Source organism: Abramis brama (assembly GCF_963993115.1).
Source record: "Abramis brama genome assembly, chromosome: 16".
Taxonomy (NCBI): domain Eukaryota; kingdom Metazoa; phylum Chordata; class Actinopteri; order Cypriniformes; family Leuciscidae; genus Abramis; species Abramis brama.
This window is the reverse complement of record NC_139978.1, coordinates 27,363,810-27,387,678: the sequence shown is the minus strand read 5'-3', so window position 1 is coordinate 27,387,678 and position 23,869 is coordinate 27,363,810. Positions and strand designations below refer to the sequence as shown.

Sequence of the window (23,869 nt, the reverse complement as noted above, 5' to 3'; positions counted from 1 at the left end):
CAAGTGGGAGAACTTGCAAAATAGCAGGGTGTTCAAATACTTATTTTCCTCACTGTATTATAGTACTCAACTGAAGATGTCTGCAAAGGTTATATATATTATAGATAATGGGATCTGCTCCTCTTTTTAAAATCCAAAACATTACATAACAGGGATCCAAAAATAATCTCCTAATACACAACCACCCCCGTCCGTCAGTCACAAGTCAAGAGTAACTAGTGTTAAAGCCACAGTCTAACTTTACATAACAAATAATTCCACACTGAGTCATCATTACACTCATTAAAAATAGCACTTAAGAAAGATGAACTGAATGGCATGTGTTAGCTGGAGAACAGAAGCAAGAAGCAAGTCAAAACATTGCAATTTTTCATAGTATAACACAAGGATCTTTAAATCATCTTTTAATGCCCAAACCAATTTTGCTTGAGAATGAATAAAGATGTACTGCACTAAATTGCTATATGTAATAGTACTAATGAAAACAACATCAAAAATCATTATCCCATGTCTTCATCCAGAAGTCCAACAAATCAGGAATGTGAAATTCAATGTATTGTTCTGGCCTAGCATAAAAAGGTATAGAATCTAACATTTGTAAATGACTAGACTGAAAATCTATGCAAACTTGATATTGACTTGAACTTGTCACAGGAAGTACCACATATCGACCTTGTCACCTTAGTCTTCTGGTAAAGGCATCTATAGAGTTTTTTACATGATTGCACATGACCCTGAATTCTAGCTTATAGTCAAGAAGGTGAATATATATATATTAAAATATATAATTTTTTTAAATAATAATAATAATATTCATCATGTCTACATTACAAAATAATGTGTAATATATTTATGATCTGGTGTTTTAACAGAAAAAGGATCATGAAAACAATGCTAATACCTTTTTCTGAATTCATACGGAAAAAGAGTATTTTATGAACCAAACAGTTCATTGTCTTTTATACTGAACTCAGATGTGAATGTCTGTCATCCAAAATTCTACAGTGAAGTCTTGACGCAAACCATTATTTTTCAGAAACAAAATCAATTACTGAATAGCACAGAATGTCGACTTCAACTTCTCCCTGAGTTTTGTCACAGGGTGGAGGTGGGCAGAGAAGCCAGGCTGTCTTTATTACCCTCCAGGAAAGCGCTACATGAGGCAAAGGTGCAGTAGAAGCTGGAGGAAAGGCCAGCAATGTCAGTGGAGATATAGGGCAGCACGCCAGGAGTGGCCTGGTTGTAGTAAGAAATCTGAGAGAAATGCATACATAAGCATGTAAGCCAGACGCACTTAACCTTTAGTACTTTAACACCTATGTGGCAGAATCAGGAACCTCTAAGCAGTTTCTAAACATGAGTTATAATAAATGGTGTTATTGGCTAATGTACATGCATATTATTTCAGTTAAAGAGATTGTTATGTTTAAAGCTGTGTTAATTCTTGAACTTTGACTCATTCAGTCATTCAGTATAAGTGCCCATTAGGTTTTCTGTGTATTTATTACCTTTGTGAAAGAGCTTTCCTCTTCCCAGATACTGAACCCAGCACAGAGCACCTCTCCTCTGTTGTAGTCTTCAGTAGGAGGGTACGCAGGCAGGGTAACAGAACGCAAGGCAATCAAGTAAGGGTCTCTGAAAAGGACAAAGATATAATAATAACTAATGTTATACTGTCCTTTGGAAAGACAAAACAAAATTCATTCTTTAGGAGTTAGAGGTTTACCCAGAATCACAAGGGCGCCTCCTAGAGGCCAGGAGGATGAATTCCTGGACTTTGCCTCCTTTAGTCACAGAGGGGGTGACAACACGGTAGATGGTGTCGTCTTCATGTGGGTTGGTTATCACTTCACACTCTCTGTATTAGAGCATATTTATTATGTTCAGTTATAATATTAGTTCTACGTTAAGTAATTTGAAACTGGCTGATAATTTAGCTTTATCTACAAGACGACCTGAAAGAAAATTCAGTTGTTGCAATATAGTATATATATTTCAACATTTTCTGTACCAGCCACCCTGGTCATATTGTTTATTTGGGAAGATGAATAATATAGTGAGATGTAGTAATTGCAAATAATTCAAATGTTATATTAGTGAGCCATTCTCATAGGATTCCTCACAGTCATTTTAATGCAACAAAATACATTTGACATACTGGTAGTGGTGGTCCCATGCCTTCCTTCGCCTTAGATCAAACAGTAACAGAAACACCTGCTCGGCCGCCATGGCCACATGGGTCTCCACCTTAAAGCACAAAATCTGGTTCTCCTCCAGCGTGTATAAGCTCACCTGGGCACAACGTTTCAGCTCATAAATTTCTCTCAAGCTTCTACAGTATTTTTGACTGCTCAAGTCACCCATGTAATCTCAAAAGGACAAAATGAAAACTTTAAAAATACAAAGATTATCCACCTTGTTTTTCTCTGAGGTCAAGACCCAGTTGGTCCGGGCAGCTAACATTTTCAGTGCCGAAACATTATTGTAACTGAGGTACATCTGGGAAGATATGGAATAGTCATGTGATTCTGTAAAGCATTTTAAGTATATCCATGACATTTATAGCTCTTAGAACAGATTAATATACCTGGTTACTTTGGTCCCAGGGAACTGAGAGAGGAACCTCACTTTGCTTGCAGGATATTATGTACTTCCTGTAAGAGGAGAGCATACTCATGTGATCAGTGTCCCATGTCTGCCATGCAGGAATTTTTATAACTGTAAAGTTAACTTTGAATATGATATACAGCCAGAGCTTATAAATAGCATATGATCATAAAAATATGACATAATGGCCTGGTTTCACAGACAAGGCTTAGATTAAGCCAGGCTTAAGTAGCTTTATAAATGTGCGTTCGGAAAAAAAATGAATCTGAGATAAAGCAATGGCAATGACATATTTTAAAATATGACAGAGCAAGTTTCTTTCAGTTAAGACAGCTCAAACATGCATTTTAGTCTGGGACTAGGTTTAAGCCTTGTCTGTGAAACCAGCCAAACCTGTTATAAAAGAGACAATCTACAGGATCTTACCTGTCGAGGCGGATTTTCTTTCTAGCTATGGCTTCCTGAAAGCGCCTCTTACCATCCTAAAAAGACAGGATGAGGAGATTATGATTTCTAATCTAAAGAATAAATCAAATCTAAATAAGATACGGTTTTAAAAACTGCATGTTTTCATGTCAAGGAAGCACTTCAGTTCCAGCACTGATTCTGTTTCACCCTCTTGAACCCATCCAACAAACTCCTCTGTCAACAAGTTTAACTTATCCACCATGTGAGGGATTATAAGAATGTTACAGCGCTCACCACAGGCTCAGGCCGTATCCTTGGCAAAGTGCGTGGCTTCCTGTCATTGTCCAAGACCTCAAAGTTCATGAAGGCAGTGTTGATGTGTCGCAGGGGTTCTCCACCCTGATAGGCCTCTGCACACACTCCCACCTCCATACTGGAATAGCAAGCACAACATAACAGTTGCGCAAGGATAAATCAGGCTTCTTGATTCGTGGATGTAAGTGATACTGAGCTACTAAATGTAATATAATAATAATAGCTGTTTGCTATTTTAATATACTAGTGCAAAATGCCCGTGCAAAATAAGTTAATACGTTTTTAAGTGTGTTTTTAGTAATTGTTGGTTTGGTGTGTTTGAGTGCACATTGTTACAATTACACAGCAAAAGTTCAGTGACATTTTTATTTGTGCATGGTAGAAAGCACAACGTGAACTCCGAGAAAACGCTATGCTTGAGCAAACCGTTTGTGAATAGGCTACTACAAATGATGCCCGTGAAAGAGAATGTGAACGCACTGAAAAGGATATGTTTAGTTGGTGAATAGCATTTACACAGTAGCGATAACGTTAAGCGCACCAGAATGAAATATAATATTCAGAAGTAAACAGCATAGCTGACTTATAGATTCAGTTTACATCCACAAATTAATATGAATTACATCCACAATGAATTACATCCACATCCGTCGATTCAGGGAGCAGTGCTAAGTGCCCGTGCAAAATCAGTTTTTGTGAGCTGATCGCTGAACAAAAAAGTTCAGGAGATATTCCTTAGCGATGGCTGATTTCAACAGTGTCAGTATGATAAAAAATTACTTTTATATTGATTCAATGGATTAATTGCATTTTGGAAAAAAAAGTATCATGAATTTATTGCATTTTTGGGGAAAAATAATCCGTTTTTATAATAAATCTTTGAAAATCAAAATCTGGATTTGAATTTATGTTATTATAACCTAAAGATGCTATGTGAAAGTTTGAAACAGAAAATAGTGGTTTTCATCTTGCCACTTTCTTGGTATAGAAAACACATTTTTACTCAAATTAATCAAAATGGATTTATCACGTTCTGGAACCAAACTATAATATTCAGAAGTAAACAGTGTAGCTGACTGAGTGTTTTATGTCAGAATGTTTATTTTTAAACCACAACCTTCTTGGGGCTTCTTTGACTGATACAACCATAGATATCTATATAAACGCTAGATGTCTTATGGCGCAGTCACTTCCGGCATCACCGTTCGGCCATCTTGTCACAGTGAAGCTGTGCATTAAGGTGAATGATCAGCACGCACACAAATCCTCTTATCTCGCTGAAATCTTGACGGATTTACAAGATTTTTGTAAATGTTTGGTTTCTTACAAACGTTATTAACGTGGATATAATTCCGAATGCTTGAACATGTATGTTATAATTATTCATATGCACTGTATGTATGCAGTGTCATAATTACATCTCTGACGTTTATAACAAACCAAACCGTTTGAAAATCGGTAGAAAATTGAGCAAGTTATGGTTATTTAAAAGTACATGCACCATTAAACGAGTGAGCGAGCACACTGTGGCAAGATGGCCGCCACGTGCGGACGTCGACCTCCATTGGCCAGCAGCGAGCACGAGACATCTAGCCTTTATATATGATATCTATGGATACAACCCTCTAATGTCAGAATGTTTATTTTTAAACCACAACCTAATAAAAATGATATATTTAACGATATCTTTTGCATTTCTCATCCAAACAACGTCAAACTTGGCACTGCACTTACTCGTGCCCGTGGCAAGACACCTGTCGAGCTTGAAATCAATCGGACTAACGGTTCGAGAGATATGCGAGTAACAGACACACATACACACACACACATACAGACAGACAGACGTTTCTGTAATTTATAGATAGATTTTAAAATGTTATTTATTCTTGTGATGTCAAAAAGCTGAGATTTCAGCATCATCACGAGAGCACCACGACGCGTGCGTGTTGTGTTGACGCAGGAGCAGAAGTTGTTGTGTGAACACATGTTGGAGATCAATATTTTGTAGACCCATAGAGTGGCAATTTCTGTTTAGTTTTTTTCACAAAAACAACACTTTTGTCGCTTTATAAAATTGAGGTTAAACCACTGGAGTCACATGGATCACTTTAATGTGGTGTTTACTACCTTTCTGAGGCTTCAAAGTGGTAGTTGTGTAGGCTATCAATGAAGGGACAGAAAGCTCTCAGATTTCATTTATAAGACCTTCATTTGTGTTCAGAAAATGAACAAATGTCTTACAGGATTGGGACGACTTGAGGGTGAGTAATTAATGACAGAACTTTATTTTTGGGTGAACTAACTTCCAAAACAATCCTATTAACACCAAACTTTTGAATGTTTGGGGTATTCGCCCCAGTGATCAGCACAATTTTTATTTTCATATAGTGGTACCTTTTCTTGAAAGCATTGTTTACGATTGCCTTCAACACCAGTCTGTCTCCAATGTGGGAGGGGCCACGAAAGTGGAACATGTCTATGCTCCGCAGAATTGGGTGAGCATTACACAAACGGCTAGAGGAAAAAGCATACAGAGTATAATGCACCAAAACACCAATGATTTATTTACAGGTTCTAATTATTTTTCTATAATAGAATATCCTGAATGAGTTTTTTGTCATCAGATTCAACTGTAGTAGAACAGTGACTGTACACCTGGCAGAGATGGTGGCTACATTCTCCATCCAGGCCATGATTTGTCCACCGAAGGTGCTGACCTGGTGATTGGCATGAGGCGGCAGCACCAGCTCAACGCTTTCTACCCGAGTTCTCTCTGCAGGCACCGCATCCTGGTAATCTAGATGCTCACTCACTGACAAACAAATAGAGCACCACTTATCAGAGCTCGTGCATCTTCCACTCTATTTATTCTACACACTTCAAACCACGTGACCCTTTGTAAGCGAACGGTGAAGGTTTACTGCACATATATATATGCTTAAATGAATGTTGGCGGAATACTCATGAAGAGACACCAAAACAAACCAAATGACACCTTTAATCATGAACTCAACTTGTGATTCATGACTCATTTCCCATGGCCTCTCTTCAAAGTCTTGGAGGTAAACAAACACACCTGGAGAGAGTCTCTGCTCACCTGTCTGAGAGGAGCAGCTGCTGAGGAGGTCGATAATAGTCTCTGCGTGGATTAGTCTCATCCTCCTGCGCTCGGCTGCGATGCTGTACTCCATCTGCTCTGCCTGCGTGTGTGGAATCACCTGCTTGAGCTGTACCTGTGCAAACCCAAACACTGCAATGATCAATCACAACTCTAACAAGACATGGAGCAAATCCAAGATCTGATTCAAAGGTGTGCCTAAAAATATTTGTTTCAGTGACGTTTCTTACCTTTCCCGCTTCTGTACGACGGGCCACAAAGGTGGCGAAAGCGTGGCAGACCTTCCACTGTCTGTCACTAAAGAGATCTTCACAGCTCACCGAAATCCCAACCTGTGACAAAGACCGACATCATCAGTCACACGTTTGGTTTTATTCATTTAGAAGAAGCTTTTGTCCAAAGTGAATTACAAATCAGAAATATTGCAAGTAATTTATCATAAGAGTCAGCAATATTCAAAGTACACACTGACAAGTTTCCAGTATGAACTAGATTAGCGCACAAGCTAGAGCAGAAGTGAAATGCAGTGTTTTGGTTGTTCATTAGTCAATGACCAAAATTCTACATGTTAATAATATCAATAGATGTTTGATTATTAAAATCATTTGTGCTCTCTAATTTGCGCTAAATAGTCACCTTTATTTATATAGTGCTTTATCCAACACAAATAGTTTCAAAGCAGCTTTACAGTGATAAACAGGAAAATAATGATTCAATGACGCAAACAGAATTCAATTTTGCTGCAAAGCCGCTCTAAAAAGACAATAGTGTCATTGTTCAGCTGAAATCAGTTCAGAGTTGATTCAGTTTGGTTCAATAACTCTGTAAAGTTAATCCATTGTGAAATTAGTTCAATTTAGCTATAAAGCAGCTCTGCAGAAAACAGTGATGTCAGTTCAGTTCTCATCCAATAGTGTCAGTGCAGTGAAATCCATAATATTGCTGAATATTAAGTGAATATTAAATAGCAATATAGATCCCACAAACCTCCATGCTGGATGTGAAGGCTCTGTTGACTTTGGCTGTAATGTTTACAACCTGTCCAATCCTGAAGAAGCAACAAAACAAATCTTGTTGAAACTTGTTGTTTCAATTTGAAGTAAGTTCCTGTATATGTTTTTACCCTATGGTTGTTTCAAAGTGAATGTCATCCACTGAAGCCGTGATACAGGAGCAGCCAGCATGTCTTTCAGCTGGAAACAAGAGAGCAAATATTTAATGATTATTAAATGTTTACACCCAAAGCAAGTATTTAAGCAGGTTCTTCTGAAAACGCAAGTAGGTAATTCTGAAGGAAGAAATAAGGTTCTGCGCTTCCGAATGAAGAGAAAACAAACAGGCCAGCGCAGCTCATTCTGAGCAACATGAAGGGAAGCATGTAAAGCTGTTACCAACCACCATCTGTGCTTTTCACAGTGCTACAAAGGTTTAGCCACAGAAATGCTTTTGCCTTTTATCAGCTAAATATGATTCAAAATCATTCCAACTGCTATTAAACTTTCTCACCAGCCCGTTCCTCTGTTTATTCACGGTGAGAGGATGGAAATCACAGTCTAAACTGTAAAGACTCCTCCATCTGCGATGTCTAATGACACTTAGTACAAGCATATGGTGTGGGGGTGTTTACATGAATATCGGAGGTGACGGCAATGATTCAGAGTGAAATTAAATCACCTTAAAAAATTTACTTGAAATAGTTTTACTGGATCATTGGCAGGGATCAGTTGTGAGCTGAATTTAAAATAAAATTAAATAATCATGGTTTCATTTAAACAGTGACAGTAACTCAGTTTGTCTCTAACATTAAGAATACCCCAAACGGACCTGACAGGCAGGCGGTGGAGTCCATCCACTTGAGCAGCTGCCCAGAACTGAGTTCTCCACAGTGGTTTGCATGGCAGGGAAGGACTATCTGGCTCATCTTTACTTCAGTTGGGTTCCTATACATCTCCCCATTCTCCAGAATGAACATGGGCTCTGCTAGCAGCATAGGGTCCCTGGTCTCACTTTCCATGACTAGGGCTCTGTTGGACAGAGCAATATATTTACATATTAAGATCCATATTTGGCGGTAATCAAAATCTTAGAATATCACTGCCTTGAAGCATATCAGGAAGGTGGAAGGTCAAAAGTTCAGGAAGTGTAGCTTTAAGGCCATCTTCTTATATAAAGTTTTCTTGTATAAACATTTGCTTGAATATCAGGACAGGTAACTTGTCATTTTCACAGGATTCATGGTGAGGTCAAGGCACATTAAGTCATCACACAAGCTCATGCTTCTTTTTATATTATCATATTTGATTCCAAATGCATGTTATACAGTCACTAATTGCGGCCTGTCCATTTTACTTGTTATTTTCATGAGTCACATAAATTTTGAGTCAGTTCAAAAGGGATTAGTCATACCAATTTAGTTAAAAAAAAAAAAAAAAAAGACTACTTGAAAGTGCTAGACTTGCAACAGATTTATAATCAGAGAAAATTCCTTATGGAATTACTGCAGACCCTACAAGAACAGATTATTCTGCATTAATAAAAAATAGTATTGTATTGTATTGTATTGTAAATTTAATTTACAATCATATTTTATAAACATCAAGAAAAATTATTCTATCACCCAAGCTGTGTGTATTAGCTACACAATGAATTTCAGTTTATTTTCTAGGTGCAATAACCTGCACCAGTTAGCCAAACACTATCTTAATCTTAATTTATTTGTATATTTCGATTTATAATGAGTTATGACAATATGCATGTTTTGAGTTCCATGAAACGTCTATAAAATCAAAATAAAAAAAAACCATTTTATTTAAAATTATTGGAAAAACAGTGAAAGACGCATTAAAACTAATAAAAATAGCTCGCGCCATGTGAAAGTATAACAGCAAACCAATATGAAGAAGAAGATTTGGAGCCAGAACAGAAACAGGACAAAGCCGTTTTTGTCTGTAAAAACTACGTGCCCTAGCGATTAATACGCTTAACTCGTTTCTGTTTGTTATTAACTCAAGCCTGTGCATACAGTCAAATATTAAGAGCCATCTAATTACAAAACATGTTACAGCTGATATTCCGCAATATGTTTTCAGTTGGACTTTACAATTAAAAGCATAAAAACTTAACCAATCATATCAGTGTGCCGTTATTCAGCATTAAAACACAACTCCTGTTCGGTTCTCATGTAGCCAACGGAACACTTGTCATGTGTCAGACAAAGTGACTCATGACCTCTAACAAGCACTGGACTGGCATTAACCTGCTGTCAAATTACATAATTTTGCTCATTCATAAATGGTTCTCATTGTTATGAGTTAAGGTTATGGGAGACTGCATAAAGTTATTAAATAATTAATTATTATAGACTATATTATTATAGACTATACAAACTGCATATTAATTAATTATTTTTCTAATTCAAGACAACAACAAAAAACAATATATACACGATTATTAAGTTGCATGCAATTATCTGTTGATTTTTATGAAAAACATATGATTAGCCTACGTTTTTCTAAAGTTTGCACAGCAGGTTATTCTGTGTCATTTCTCAAGTGTCTACTGCGTCTGAACTAAAATAGCCTTGGGAAATGAGCAAACTTACGTGAATAGATGTTAAACCACTCTCATTTGCACGAAGAAAGAAACGATGTCTGCGTAGTGTCTGAATCTTTGCAAGATACATGAAAATAAATAAAAATACATTCTTATTCCCAGTCAAACAAAGTGTCCACACTGCGTTCTACTCTGTTCCCATATCCCAATGAAGTTACAGTGACGCCCAGAAACTTTTTAAGGTAGACTGAATCCATTACTCAAGATCAGCTCTCTGACCTTATGGAATTAGGGTGAAACAACAGGCTAACAATAGCACATTTTAAAATATATATTACGAAACAAATATAATCTGCTTACAGGGTTTTAATAACTTAGTTAGGCCAATTTAAGAATTTGTTAACAGACCCAAAATCAATATAAACATGTATTTTTGTATAAGCCTACTTACAAAGAATTTCTTAATCTAAATGTATTGCAAAGAGTGCAATTATGATTATTCTCGCGTATATAAGTTCATAATAGGCTATAAATAGGCTAACTTAAGTTTAAAAATAAAAAATATGTATAATAATGAATTTTACATTACATTTTAATGCTATTTTCTTTGAATTTTACATTATATTATCTGGCTTTTTTTTTTTCTTCTATTTTTCTTTCAATTATTTCCAAGCCATAATAGTAGCCTAAGTGAGGCTTTAATAGTAGCCTTAATTCAGCTTGATTCCATTGTTCGTATTGCGCTTTCTCGCAGTTACTATCATAGCATGCAACCCATTTAGTCAACAGAGTAAACAAATACAGGGCTAATTAATGTGGAGCGCCTAATGCAACCCATCTTTAAAGAATCACAGGAAATTGGAGGAAGGAACTATTTGGTCACCGAACATACGTCACTGCGGGGGCATCACGCAAGAGAAATGGCGCCCTGCCATTGGCCGCTTGCCCTTGTCAATCAAACAGCACAATTCCCCTCCGCCCCAGTAGTCAAGGTTGGTTGAGAAGGCGTCAGTGTGTTTAGTTTGTGCAGTCGAACCTGGAGCAGTGACAGATGAATTGTCGAAAATAGGGGAAAAGCAAACGCGGGTGACTCTCCCGTGCACAAAAAAATCATGTTTCCTAAAGGCAAAAGCTCCGTCGTGCCATCGGATGGTCAAGCTCGGGAAAAGTAAGGTCTTTTGAACATCGCCCGTCGTGCGTGTGTTATTGTGTTGGATGTAGCCTATTGTTAGGGCAGTATAGACACGACTGCATATGGAGCGTATGCTGCTGCTATAGGCTTGTCGTGAGAGCGTTGAATCGAAAGTGCCCGGCCGTGCGCCATTCTGGGGTCCCCCTGTGGCACAGAGCTTTCGCCCCTGGTCATTGTGATGTGATCCAGAATAAAAACCGTCCTTTTTTAATCACCTATTTGAAATAGTTTCTGCATTCGGGACGGGCGCTTCAGTGTTCCTCGTTTCATTTTGCCACAGACGCCAGTCTTGGAGGGGAGTGGGTCTCGTCTTTTGTTTAGTTTTTATGCATTTTGCATGCTTTTGAGGTGCTGCCTTGCTCAATGGGGGGTTATGAATAATAATAAAAAACTTAAATAAATTAGTAATGTGTATATAGTGAATATTTATATATTTTTTGGTTAATATAATTATTCTTTTAAGGAATATATTCATTTTTTTTTACTATAAACACTGTTTTAGCGGAAACCAGAGAGAAGTGTGACACAATATTGATTTCTTGGTTTTGTCCTCATCAACCATATTATTTTTTATTTGTCATTTGCTGCTTTAATAACTTAATGTTATTTTCTCTGTTTTATTGCAGGTTAGCTTTGTATGTTTATGAGTATTTGTTACACATTGGTGCTCAGAAGTCTGCGCAGACTTTCCTGTCAGAAGTAAGACCCAGAACCACAGCACATTTGAGATGTTTTTACCTTGCAAACATTAAAATTGCAATGTCCTGTACAGTCTTAGACTGAACCTTTAAAAGATGTAATTATTTCCGGATCCATTCTAGATCCGATGGGAAAAGAACATCACATTGGGAGACCCTCCTGGGTTCCTGCATTCCTGGTGGTGGTGAGTATTTTGAGTGTAATATGTATGTGTAAAAAGAAATATATGACCAAAAAATAAAAATGACATTATTTACTCGCCCTCATGTCGTTCCAAACCATGACATTCTTAATTTTACGGGACACAATGAGAGAAATTCTGAAGATGACTGAAGCTTCAAAAAGTATCTTAAAAGTGAACCATGCAATTTTTGCACTGTTTGATTTGTTTGAAATGTATTTATTTCACTAAAATCTTTTGGTCTTTTTCTCACACAAAGCTAATGCATTGTATGGTTTATTGTTATTACACAGAAAACAATCTTTAAATTTGACCTGTGGAAGGGAAAGACATACAGGTTTGGAATGACATGCGGCTAAGCACCGTAAATAATGTCCGAAATTAAATTTTACCATGATTTGCTCCTTTAATCTGATTACTGTGCATATGCAGACTTATGACCACTTTTTTCCTCACCCCAGTGTCTTTTGGGACCTCTACTGTGCAGCTCCTGAGAGGAGAGACACATGTGAACATTCAAGCGAGGCCAAGGCTTTCCATGACTATGTGAGTATATGGAAACGCATGAAAATTCTGCTTAAGTTGAGGACAAAATTACATTTCTTGTGCCTGTGACTTTGGAAGAGTCTCTGTGTTGTATAATAAGAAAATGTGTACAGTGTCACGTGTGAAGGATGTAGTAATCATCCCTACAATAGAAATGATGTCAGCAGGGTTTTCCATGGAATCACCACTGTTTCTAGACAAAGATGGTATGTACCTTGGACGATCCACTTTGTTATGTACAAGATGTTTGGCTGATTGGACAATAAAGGCCTGTGTGACCAGGAAGCCAGGAAAGGCCTTATTTATTAATAGATATTTTAAATTGCACTTTTTAAAATGGATTTGTAGAAACATGCCCTTTACTATGGCATGAAGTTACTAACAAATCTAATAAAAGCATTTTAGGCAAGTTGCACTGAGACCGATCAGTCCTAGTTTTGGATAACATAAATGAGACCGTAATAAGTGGTGGGAAAAACTCTTTAGCATAGTTTAGTTACAATTAAAAATGTACAACTCGTATTGTGGCATCTCAAATTTTCATTTCTCTGTATTTCCAACAGCTAATGTGGGAATGATGCGACTCTTAGGCAAAAACCTCCAGCTTTAACCTCTTATTATTTATTTATATTTTGTACACCAATGGCCTTTACAATGGCATGAAATCACTAGCAATAACTAAATATTTTTTAGCCAAGTTGCGCCGAGACCAATCAGTCCTAGTTTTGGAAAACATAATTGAGACTGTAATCTTTGGTCTTTAGTTACAGTTAATACATAAAACTTGAATTGTGGCATCTCCAATTGTCGTTTCTCTGTGTTCCCAGCATCTTATGTGGGCAAGATGCGACTCTTAGGCGAAAACCTCCAGCTTTAGCCCTCTACCAATAATATATGAGTGCTGTTGTCTAGCCGCAAGCTTTAGTGAAGGGGCCATGGGTCGGAGGTCATATGCAGATAGTGTAAAAAATCAAACCCTTGCTCTTCTGTCTAGACACCGTAATCTGAAAGGATGCTGCCGTACGGGGACATATGAAACATGATCAGTCATTCGGAAATTAGCTGCATGTTCAGCATAGTTGGATCTGCAGGAGTGTTATAGGGCATTATGTTTTGAAGTCATCGTGTGATCGGCGCTGTCTCCTCTCCTGCCTTTTGTGCCCAGCTGTGGTCGGGACCGTGGCGTCAGGTCTGTGCTCTCTCATTCTCCAGAGGGTGGGGGAGGAGGCTGCGCCCTCTTTAAACAGTGGCCATGTTGTCTTCATGCTGTGTCAAGGGAAACACTCCCCCTCGGGCTGTGGTGGGGATGGAGAGTGATTGATGGCTGTCACGGAGCCTGTCGGTAGGCAGATTGAAAGGGAGGGAAGAGACAGATGGAACGAGAAGCATGGAAGCGAACTTGGAGCGTAAGGGAGGGATGAGCTGTAGAAAGCAGGACTGTGTTGGATTTGTTTAATTATTTTAGGGCATTTTAGAGATATAATGTTGTTAGGTTGTGATGGAGGGCTGTCATCAGGGTGGGACAACCAAGAATGTTTCAGTTTCCCTGGGTTAACTCATCCTCGAATGATTTTTTTGGATATGAGAAATTTTGCTAATCCTAAAGCAGCATTAAATTCCCACCCATTTCACTTCTGTAACATGATTTTCCAGACATTCAGCTAGGGGGAAAAGGCAAAAATTGATTGAGTTCCCATTGGGAATTGATTAGATCGTGAAAAGTGGGCATTCTGTTCCAGAGTTTCCTTTCATTTTGTTGGATTGCTTACCTTCCGAAACAGGAAACGGCAGCCTTGGTGACATCAGCCAAAATAGAAAAGTCATTTTGGGGGCGGAGCAAGTGATTGTGAAGTCAAACATTAGTTTTCTTTGGAATACAACACACTGCAGTGTTATTTTAGTAATATTTATATGTTAGTATAGTATGTGTATTAGTATTCAGCATTGTTTATTTTTAGATTTTCATTTTTTCATTTTGATTTGAGTAATTTTGTAATGTGCTTTTGTCTTTTTATTTGTATTTTTTTTAAAGATTTCTATTTACTTTATAACAACACTGATGCACTAATGAACTGTGAATGATGTGTCCAGAAATATGTATTAGGAGTGTGATTTTGATTTTCATGTGGATTTAAAAACTAAAAAGTCTTCTTGGCCCCTTGAGCTGTGGACTTTGACTTTGTCTGAATGGAAAGCGTAGCTGCTCCATTGTTACGGATCAGTCTCGGTCTGGCTCTTCCCATTGGCCTGTTCTGATCTTTGTTGCTCCATTAGGGTCAGCTGCTCTTTTTTTCTTTCTATCTCCTTCCTGTGATATTTCACAGCGCACTCTGAAAAGCCTTGCTCGGTTAACTCGGGCTGAAGTGTGACAGGCAGCAGACCACACTGTGCTTCTTCCACTGCCATTATATGCATGCTCAAATCCCTGTTGTGCTCGGAAACCTAGTTCTTTCGTCTTGGTTTTGTGGATTTTACACCAGTCAGTTGTGGCTGTGCCGTTGGATTTATTGCTTGCTGGTTGAGTACAGAGTGCTAGAATGCGTTAAGCTTAAGATTTATTCTGGTTTTCCTAGGAAAATAATCAGTGCCTAAGATGTACAAGTGTTTTTTCCCCATCTAACTTGTAACTCTTTTTCTTTGTGTCCACAGAGTGCCGCAGCAGCCCCCAGTCCTGTTCTTGGGAACATGCCACCAGGAGATGGCATGCCCGGTGGACCCATGCCCCCTGGATTCTTCCAGGTTAGATCATCACCCTCTGTGTAAACCTCATCTCCTTTGAGATTTTTTTTTAAGATGCACCTGATTCTAAACTTACATAGACATACCAGGTTTGGACAGTGATTCAATGTTTGTCATGATTTTAAAAAGTGTTGTATCTATGTTGTGTGTGTGTGTGTGTGTATGTATGTATATATATATATATATATATATATATATATATATATACACGCACACACAAACAAACACTCCTGGGCAAAAAAATGGCTAAACACAAGGCTTTTAATTGTCTTAACCCCAAATTATTGGTCAGGGAATTAGCAAAATTTAAGCAAATGCACTACTTTAAGAGCCATTGCTGTCTCAGAAAAGCATCAAAGACAGAATTAAGTTTTTGGCAGAATTTTGGAAGTTGCGTGTGGAGTGATGAATCACAATGAAACACGAGTTGCTGCGATGGTGATGCTCCAGAGCGGTGTGTTTGGAAATCTGGTGAGAAATATAATAAATGCATCATGAACCGTGAAGCATGGAGGAAGAGGTGCCATTGTGTGGGGAGTCCTTTTAGCTGTTTGTATTGGTGAGCTATTTCACTGTGCAAAGTCATTTAATGCTTTGGGATACAGGAGAATATTGCAGAATGACTTGCTTCCCACAAATGAAAAGTTATCTTAAGAGGAATGGTCAGATGTTATTTTTCAACAAGACAATGTTCCTGCACAAATTTCAACAAAAAAAACAAACAAGCGGCTTGAGAAGTCCATCAGGCTCATGTTTTGGCCTTGGTCAGAATCCAGATTTGAACCCTATAGCAAATATTTGGTCTTACGTTAAACTTAAACGAACTGGGAGACATTTTTGAACTACTCATGAACTGTTTGAAGCCGTGGAACAACACTGACTCGTCTTCCTGTAAAAAGCTGTTTGCAAGATTACTCACACAGCTTAATCATTTAAAGAAAACAAAGGGAAAGGCTTTTCTGTGCTAAGTTACTTTATCTACAGTATTTGTGTAATTCTTGCTAATATCCTGACCAGTGATTGATTTGATCAAAAGACCACTAAATTATTATTTTTTTGCCCAGGAGTGTGTATATTATTATATATTTTGTGTATAATATTTGATAAAATATACAATAGATTATAATTTATAATAATAATAATAATAATAATTAATAGTTATATAGGATACTGAGGGAAAAGCAGCCAACAAGTTTCCAGTACTAATGGGAACACCTTCAATATATCCAAAGTTTTGGCTAGTAGTGAATACTAGTGTTTTAAATTGAGTAGCTTTGCGTAAAAAAAGAAAATGATGGCACGGCTCTGACTAGTCACTGAGTCCAGTGTTCGCTTTTCCTGTTGTATTCTTCATAAATGTTAACTTGTGCGCTTACTAGGGGTTGCACAGACTATTTGACTTCTAGTCGCTGATTGCTGATCATGGCCTATAGGATAATATAATAAATCTTTGAAGTCCAATTTTATGGTCTGTTTCCAACAGTTAAAATGACAAATAAATGTATACTCCGAGACCGCCCCACAAGATATGTTTGATTATACCATCTGGATGCTCAAAATTGATCGGGCGAATGTACATTTTAAACAGTTTATTGTACACGTAAGCTAAACTAATGTGCTGCTGCATTGTAACGCACACATATACAGACAGTAGCACATCACATGTAGATCGTGCGTCCACACAAACATCCAGTAGTGCAGAAATGTATTGTCAACACGCACACACACTGTTCTGTGATTTATCAGTAAAATAGCTTAGAACATGAAAGTTCTAGCATATATTACTTAGTAAAAAAAAAAACATAGCTTCACTATTAGTAGAGAGATGCTGCCAGGTAGAATTCACTCACATGCAGTTGTGCTCTCACTAATGCATTCATTCATATAAATGTGTACTGTGCTACTTTATATCTGAAAATGGATCGAGCAGAAATCTGTGAGAAATATAATGACCCAAAGACAAAAGAACTAATAAAAATAAGCTGTTAATTTGAAGCAGTAGCCTTGTGGGGAGCGCTGTCATATGCCATAGCTGTGCATAAGGCAACCCGCATTCAAGTCTTAGATCGGGGGTTCAGGCTTATTTATTCATTAATGAGGTCATCAGCGACTAGTCGAATCGACTTTAGTTACATTAATGTCGACTTAAAAAAAAAATCTGAAGTTGTTCAACCCCTAGCTCTTACTGATCCCTTTTGTTCACCCATTGATTCATTTGTTTGAACTTAACCGTAATGCTTTGCTCTTTCAGAGTTTAGCTGTTCAGCCACCAGTCACATAGGATTCTCAGTGTGTTCTCTGGTGTTGTTCTCTTTCCAGCCCTTTAAACAGCCTAATGAATCTTTTTTTTTTTCCTTTCTCTTCTGTCTCTCTCATTATTTCTGTTTTTCCAATGCTCTTTTTTTTATCACTTGCTACATTTCCCTTGCTTGGTCTCTCGCTCCTGCTCTCCTCTCGTGTGGTCTCTTCACTTTCTTAGGGCCCTCCCGGCTCCCAGGCCTCCCCTCACGCTCCTCCTCCCCCTAACAGCATGATGGGACCCCACGGCCAGGTAGCAGCTCCTGTCTATTCACGGACTATTTCAATTGACCGGTTCTGCCCTCTGTGTTGTTTCTCTCACGCTGTCCTGCTGCTCTGCTGAGCTGTGGTTACCCCATGTTCTGCAGACATCCTTTTTGTCATAACTTCATTGGATTCAGACAATATGTCAGTGTTACAGTTTTCTAACAAGTTGATTTTGTGTTGCAGCCTTTCATGTCACCTCGCTTTGGAGGGGGTCCAAGACCCCCCATCAGAATGGGCAACCAGGTAAGTTGTCAGTTAATTGTAGATTAAATTAAAATGTCAAATTAAATAAAAAAATGAATTTGTATCTAAACTTTTCTAGCCCCCTGGTGGAGTTCCAACTGCCCAGCCAATGCTCCCAAACATGGATCCCAGACTACAGGGTGAGCCTTCATCGCATATGACATCTGAGTTGTTTTAAGGCATCTAGACAGCATAAATTTGACTTCTCCTTTCCCCATCTAAAGGGCCGATGCAGAGGATGAATGTTCCTAGAGGAATGGGTCCCATGGGCCCCAGCCCCCAGAGTTTTGGAGGAGGAATGAGACCACCACACAACTCAATGGGCCCTGGCATGCCAGGAGTGAACATGTAAGAGCTTTTGTGGCAACGTATGCTACCATTTGAAAATGTGGGCTCAGTAAGATTAAAAACAATTATATTTGTATTCAGCAAGGACACCTTAAAGGTGACAGTAAAGACATTTATAATGTTAGAAAAGGTTTCCACAAAAAATAATCAGCACAACTGTTTTCAAAATTGCTAATAAAAAGAAATGTTTCTTGAGCTTTAAATCATCATATTAGAACGATTTCTGACACTGAAGACTGGAGTAATGGCTGCTTAAAATCAGCTTTGCCATCCCAGGAATATATTACTTTTTAAAACGTATTAAGAGTTATTCTGTTATTTTACATTAACATTAAAATCTTACCAACCCCAAGCTTTTGAATGTTGGTGTATCATGTAAATGAATTATTAAATTGAAACTCAATTCTAATACACATAATTTTATTTGACTCCAGGGGCCCTGGAAATGGCAGACCACCATGGCCAAATCCAAATGCCAACAACGTGAGCCAACTTTGTTTCTGTATTATAGTCTAACAAATTTTAAGAATTTTATTACAATTATTATATGTATGACTAATAGAATGCTGCATGCTTAAACATATGTCTGTTTGTTTTGCTTTAGATGCCATATTCATCACCATCTCCTGGTGCATATGGGGTAAGAGAAGAGTTCCTCATCTACTGTACATTTTATCATAATTACCGTAGTAATACATAAAGACTTTGAAGTATGAATCTAAAGATGTAATCCATTTGTTTCTCCAGGGTCCACAAGGAGGGCCTCCAGGAACACCTGGCATTGTTCCTAGTCCAGCAGGTCTGTTTGCAGCTGAGAGTCTTTCATAATCGTCTTTATTGGATTTTGTTTAACTCTGATTTCCATGGATGTCAGATTTATCACACGGGTTTGCTTAAATATCTAAAGCAGAATATCAGTCATAACTGATCATGCAGAGATCTCCATGCCATTAATGAAAGATTTCTCACCCTCAGACTCCAACAACTCCAGTGAAAACCTGTACACCATGATAAACTCAGGAGGTGGAGGGCGCAACAGTGTAAGAGACAGACCTGCTGACTCATTTCTCAGAGGCACACTGTTCAGTAATTGCTTGGTGTAGTACATTAATGAAGCAGAAGTGCCTTTGGCTGTGTTCATGTTACCCTTTTTCATCATTACTGTCTGATGTCGTTTTTTTTTTTAATTCCCACTGGTTTTGTCCAGTTTCCCATAGGCCCAGGCTCTGAGGGACCTCTAGGGGCCATGGCAGGAATGGACCCGATGCATATGAATGGAGGTAAATACACATGGTTATATTTGAAATTTAATTCAAGAAAATGTTATATCCATTTGGAAACAAATTCATGTTTGTTTCTGTCTTTGTAGGTTCAGGAGACCTGGATGGACTTCCAAAGGTGATTATAATCTTTCAAATTGTATTTTTTTTTTCTTCCCATCATTATATTTGGGTCACAATGAGATGCATTTAAAATCTTGCTGTAAAAGAGTATTTCATAGTGCTGCGGGAATGGGTCCTAGAACTTGGAAACAAGTTAGCATTTTTGCACTTCAGTTCCATCACCCTAAAATCAGTGGGTTTTTAAAAAATAGATTTTTGGTTGAATGCCTGAAATAAGTTCTGTGGTTAACACAAGCTTAAGATATCTTCACGTTTTATTTTCAGGCATAAACTTCAGCAGTAATACCCTGCTAGTGATTTTTATTTTATTTTTAAGATAAATGGGATTACATAGGTTGTCTGGGATGTTTTACAGCTCATTGTGTTTATACTCATGCTCTTGCAAACTATTCTAACTCAAACTAAAATATTATGAGTTTTTGAAGGCCTATTGGTGGTGATGTTGAACATTGCTACTGTGGTGTAGTTCGTTTGTAGCCTAACTTTAGGTTTGTGCAGATTATGTTGAACGAAACCTGTAAGAATCTTAAAGTTTGGTTGGTCATAGAGCTTATTTTTTATAAGAATCAAAAGCCAATGGAAAAGTCTTATTGTCGAGGGAACCAGGGTGATGCTGTCTTCCAGATTGGCCTACAAAAATGTCATCCCTGCAGCACTGTATTCACTGCTTATTTAACTTGCCAATTACTATACATCTCATCATCAGAATTCTCCTAACAATATGAGTGGCATGAGCAATCCACCCGGGACCCCTAGAGATGAAGATGTAGGAGGCAGCTACCTTCACTCCTTCCAAAATGATAATGTAAGATACCTTGACGTTTATATACTATATTATGGTTTTGAAAGTACTAGCAATACTTATCCCCTTTTTATGTCCTCAAATGAAAGTGGTATGCTGGCACAATGCAATACATCCTCTAAATCGGAAAACAAGTTATGCTAGCAGGATTTTACACCAATGAGAGATCACTGGTACGGCACAAAGGACAAATTGTCGTACAAAAACTCGCTTTATCATTTTGCAACTAGTTAGGGCACAGTGAGTGTGAAGTGAATACACGGACTGGTTGTTTTTCTGTAATGTTTTGCTTCAGTTTTTGACCCTTTTTTTTTTTTTTGTATTTACAGCAGTACTCTCCTTCCATGACCATGAGCGTCTGATGCCAGTCTGTTTGCTCCGTTCTGGAAACTCACAGTTGGCCATCGATGACATAGACAGAGTACATGTACAGGAAATGGAATTGGGTGGGACTGCCCTGCATCCTCACAAGTGGTCTCATGCAATATCAAAATGAATTTGGTTGTTACTTTTTTTTTTTTTTTTTTTTTTTATGGCTAGCAAATCTTTTCTCCTCTCTAAGATCAGAACATCTAAATGTGACTCAATGCTCCTGGATTTTTTGTTTTGTTTTCTCGTTCCCCTTTGAGGCCATCTCTCATTAAGAAGCAAAGTATGGTTTACTGCTGACATAATCGCTGGATGTGTATACGTTTTGTGCCGAAGAGGAATAATCTCAGTTCACTCTCTCGAAATCCGACATCCACATCCAACTTCAGCATGGTTTACACGTACGAAACTTCCTCCGACTTTTTGACACTGAACTCTCATATGTGGCCTTGAATTCTGTGAATATTTTATTGCCTTTCGATGACCTGTTTTTTATTTTTCTCCAGTGAAACGCATCAAGTGGTGAGAAAAATCTGTCTTTTCTGAACGAGGAAAGACTCGGAGTTGTATTTTACTCGTACACTGTCATTTTTGTCTTCAAGCATTATAAGCAGCTGCTTTTAAGGAATAACTGCATTGATGGGTGCCAGTCCTGAAGATATTTGTTATGTTTTCTGCACTGATTTCATGTTCTCTTTTTTTTTCTGAAATTTAACTGCTGTCTCTATCTTTGGTAAAAGACTGGATAAGTTGATCCTCTCAGATGCTGACCCTGACAAACATACTACCTATGAGACCTTCTCAGAGCTTCCCAGGCTGGGTGACTGGAATTCGCGCCTGGATGCGTCTCCCTGCAAAAATGTTAAGCCGTTGTTGCGCTTGATTGTCATGAATTTGTGATGGTTAAAGATGCCCATATCATGTTTGTCCTATTTTTATTTTATTTTTTAAAATATATATATATATGTAATTCCCTGCCATGTGCCTCTTGTTTTAGCTCTGAAATGGTTTCATCCCGAAAGGATGTGGCTTTTGTAAGCCAGACTCTAGTGTGTTTGGATTTGTTTTGTATTAGGTTTCATTTGAGCGACATCAGTCAGTCATAATACAGTTAGAATGGTAACTTATTCTATTTATACAGGCTTTTGGTCATTGTTTTACATTTTAGTAGTTGTATTGCACGGCTTTTGTTAGCTTGTGCATCATACTTTTAACTGTGGGCTGAATAGGCTTGTTTGTATATTGACTACTAAATTATTTGGCTCCTTTCTGTGGATTTTTGTCTTATGTTTTCAGTCATTCATACTAATGCAAGACGGAAAGCAGCGTTTATCCCCTATTTTCAGTTTCCAGCTAATCGCTTTTTAAGAGAAAAGGGAAAGCTCAATGTGAATTGATTTTAACTTTGGAAAATGATGTAAAGCTGTTGATGCTCCCCGACTTCTTTAGGGTAGCATCTCTTCAGAGGGCCAAGATCCAGCCATTTGATTTCCATGTAAATCATTCTCTTTGAATCAGTGAACCAGTTTCAATGTAAGATAAAGTTGTTCCCAAATTGTCTTAAGTCTCTGTCTGTTTTCACTCATTGTAAAGTCTGTGTAATGTTTTTAATAGGCAGGGTATGGGATAAGAACTCATTTATGAAGCTCTTTGCTTGCCTCCTCTGCAAAATGTCAAGTAGGATCATAGTGGATAATTCTCAAACAGGCTGGACGGGTGTCATGCACTACCTGTGAGGCTTGAAGTGCTTCATAAGAGCGCTAAAGGTTTTGGCCAACCAGCTGGCACCTGGAGATGGGTGTGAGAGTGGCGTTTGTGTAAAAGAACAGACTCAGCAAACCACTGATCATCCTTAAGAGTCTTCAGTTTTTCTTTCTCAGCAACTCTCAAATGGTATTAGGAACCGTTTCCACAGAACATGTTTCCATTGTTTTCAATGTAAATGTACACTAGATCAGTAGTTCTCAATCTTTTTGTCTCCAAGATCCCCCCATAGACCCCAGCAATATTTGAAGCCCCCACCCAGTAGGCTAATAGGTTTCCTTAGGTACATCTGCTGTAATGAGTTTTATTTTCAAAACTATTTTTAACTTATAGAAACCAGGAGTGTTCAAAGATTAAGTTTTAAGAGCTGAATGTTTTTCATGGATCCCACTCTTTTAAACCAATAATGAATTATCACGACATTTCCAGTCATGCGTGATATTTAAAAATGTTTGACACTAAACAAACTTTTGTGCTTGGCATTTCCTGAAAAATTTAGATTCTTTATAAACACCCATGGTGTTTAAGGTTTTTATTAATTTACATGACTTCTCCAGGTCTAAAAATAAATTTAAGACCGCCCCTACTGCCCTGCATCTCGTGTTTTTAAATGCAAAAAATGTGTTCTGTGTGAATGGCCCCTTCTAATACTTTATTTACTCGTGGAATTGATTCCTGGACACTTGGCAGGATTGGACAGACTGATGACATTCCTGATTAATATCATATGTAAATTTAAATTAGGCTAAATAAGTCAGTCAAAGCAGTTCTAACGGTTATATTTTGTTGCAGTCTAATCTTTTTCATGGACAATGGCCTCTTTTGGCTGCATTGTGGTGTATCAGCCTTTTCAGACTAATGAAAGCCGATCAGTCTGGAGAGTCAGTGAGGAACCACAACACGATCCTGACTGCCAAATACAACATGTGACGTGAGTCCAAAGTTCAAATGCAGTCATAAAGTTAAGGTGACTGGGGCTAAAGAACAGTACTGATAGTTATAGTGCTGTCAAATCGAT

General features: G+C 37.9%; 2 protein-coding genes across 5 annotated transcripts; one reads left to right on the top strand and one right to left on the bottom strand.

The window, feature by feature from the left end:
* Nucleotides 1-830: 830 nt before the first annotated feature.
* On the bottom strand, nucleotides 831-10,216 carry acot11b (acyl-CoA thioesterase 11b). Its single transcript, XM_084087741.1, has 16 exons — nucleotides 10,050-10,216; nucleotides 8,273-8,472; nucleotides 7,572-7,641; nucleotides 7,436-7,496; nucleotides 6,679-6,780; nucleotides 6,428-6,563; nucleotides 5,986-6,142; nucleotides 5,725-5,844; nucleotides 3,310-3,448; nucleotides 3,034-3,089; nucleotides 2,588-2,654; nucleotides 2,416-2,499; nucleotides 2,159-2,292; nucleotides 1,727-1,858; nucleotides 1,509-1,635; nucleotides 831-1,254 (listed from the first exon to the last, which is right to left on the bottom strand). The coding sequence occupies exons 2-16, from the start codon at nucleotides 8,460-8,462 to the stop codon at nucleotides 1,096-1,098; spliced, it is 1,734 nt and encodes a 577-aa protein (XP_083943867.1). The 5' UTR covers nucleotides 8,463-8,472; nucleotides 10,050-10,216; the 3' UTR covers nucleotides 831-1,095.
* Nucleotides 10,217-10,982: 766 nt separating this feature from the next.
* On the top strand, nucleotides 10,983-22,646 carry ssbp3b (single stranded DNA binding protein 3b). 4 transcript variants are annotated; one of them, XM_084138867.1, is made up of 17 exons: nucleotides 10,983-11,168; nucleotides 11,819-11,891; nucleotides 12,014-12,075; nucleotides 12,534-12,618; nucleotides 15,268-15,357; nucleotides 17,837-17,908; nucleotides 18,106-18,165; nucleotides 18,245-18,305; nucleotides 18,390-18,513; nucleotides 18,948-18,996; nucleotides 19,118-19,153; nucleotides 19,261-19,312; nucleotides 19,489-19,553; nucleotides 19,721-19,793; nucleotides 19,883-19,911; nucleotides 20,623-20,721; nucleotides 21,048-22,646. In XM_084138867.1, the coding sequence occupies exons 1-17, from the start codon at nucleotides 11,113-11,115 to the stop codon at nucleotides 21,078-21,080; spliced, it is 1,119 nt and encodes a 372-aa protein (XP_083994993.1). In that variant the 5' UTR covers nucleotides 10,983-11,112; the 3' UTR covers nucleotides 21,081-22,646. The 4 variants fall into 4 exon arrangements, with proteins under 4 accessions (XP_083994993.1, XP_083994994.1, XP_083994996.1 ...); XM_084138868.1 differs by having other exon boundaries at nucleotides 21,051-21,230; XM_084138870.1 differs by lacking the exon at nucleotides 17,837-17,908 and having other exon boundaries at nucleotides 21,051-22,646.
* The last annotated feature ends 1,223 nt before the right edge of the window (nucleotides 22,647-23,869 follow it).

Bases quoted from the DNA above. Each gene is read 5' to 3' on its own strand.
- acot11b (XM_084087741.1), bottom strand. From the start codon at position 8,462: ATGGAAAGTGAGACCAGGGACCCTATGCTGCTAGCAGAGCCCATGTTC. The intron at 3,090-3,309 runs GTGAGCGCTGTA...CTGTCTTTTTAG, and splicing joins GGATACGGCCTGAGCCTGTG to GATGGTAAGAGGCGCTTTCA. The intron at 1,255-1,508 runs GTAATAAATACA...CATTTCTCTCAG, and splicing joins AGGAAAGCTCTTTCACAAAG to ATTTCTTACTACAACCAGGC.
- ssbp3b (XM_084138867.1), top strand. From the start codon at position 11,113: ATGTTTCCTAAAGGCAAAAGCTCCGTCGTGCCATCGGATGGTCAAGCT. The intron at 18,514-18,947 runs GTAAGAGCTTTT...ATTTGACTCCAG, and splicing joins GGCATGCCAGGAGTGAACAT to GGGCCCTGGAAATGGCAGAC. The intron at 19,554-19,720 runs GTAAGAGACAGA...GGTTTTGTCCAG, and splicing joins GAGGTGGAGGGCGCAACAGT to TTTCCCATAGGCCCAGGCTC.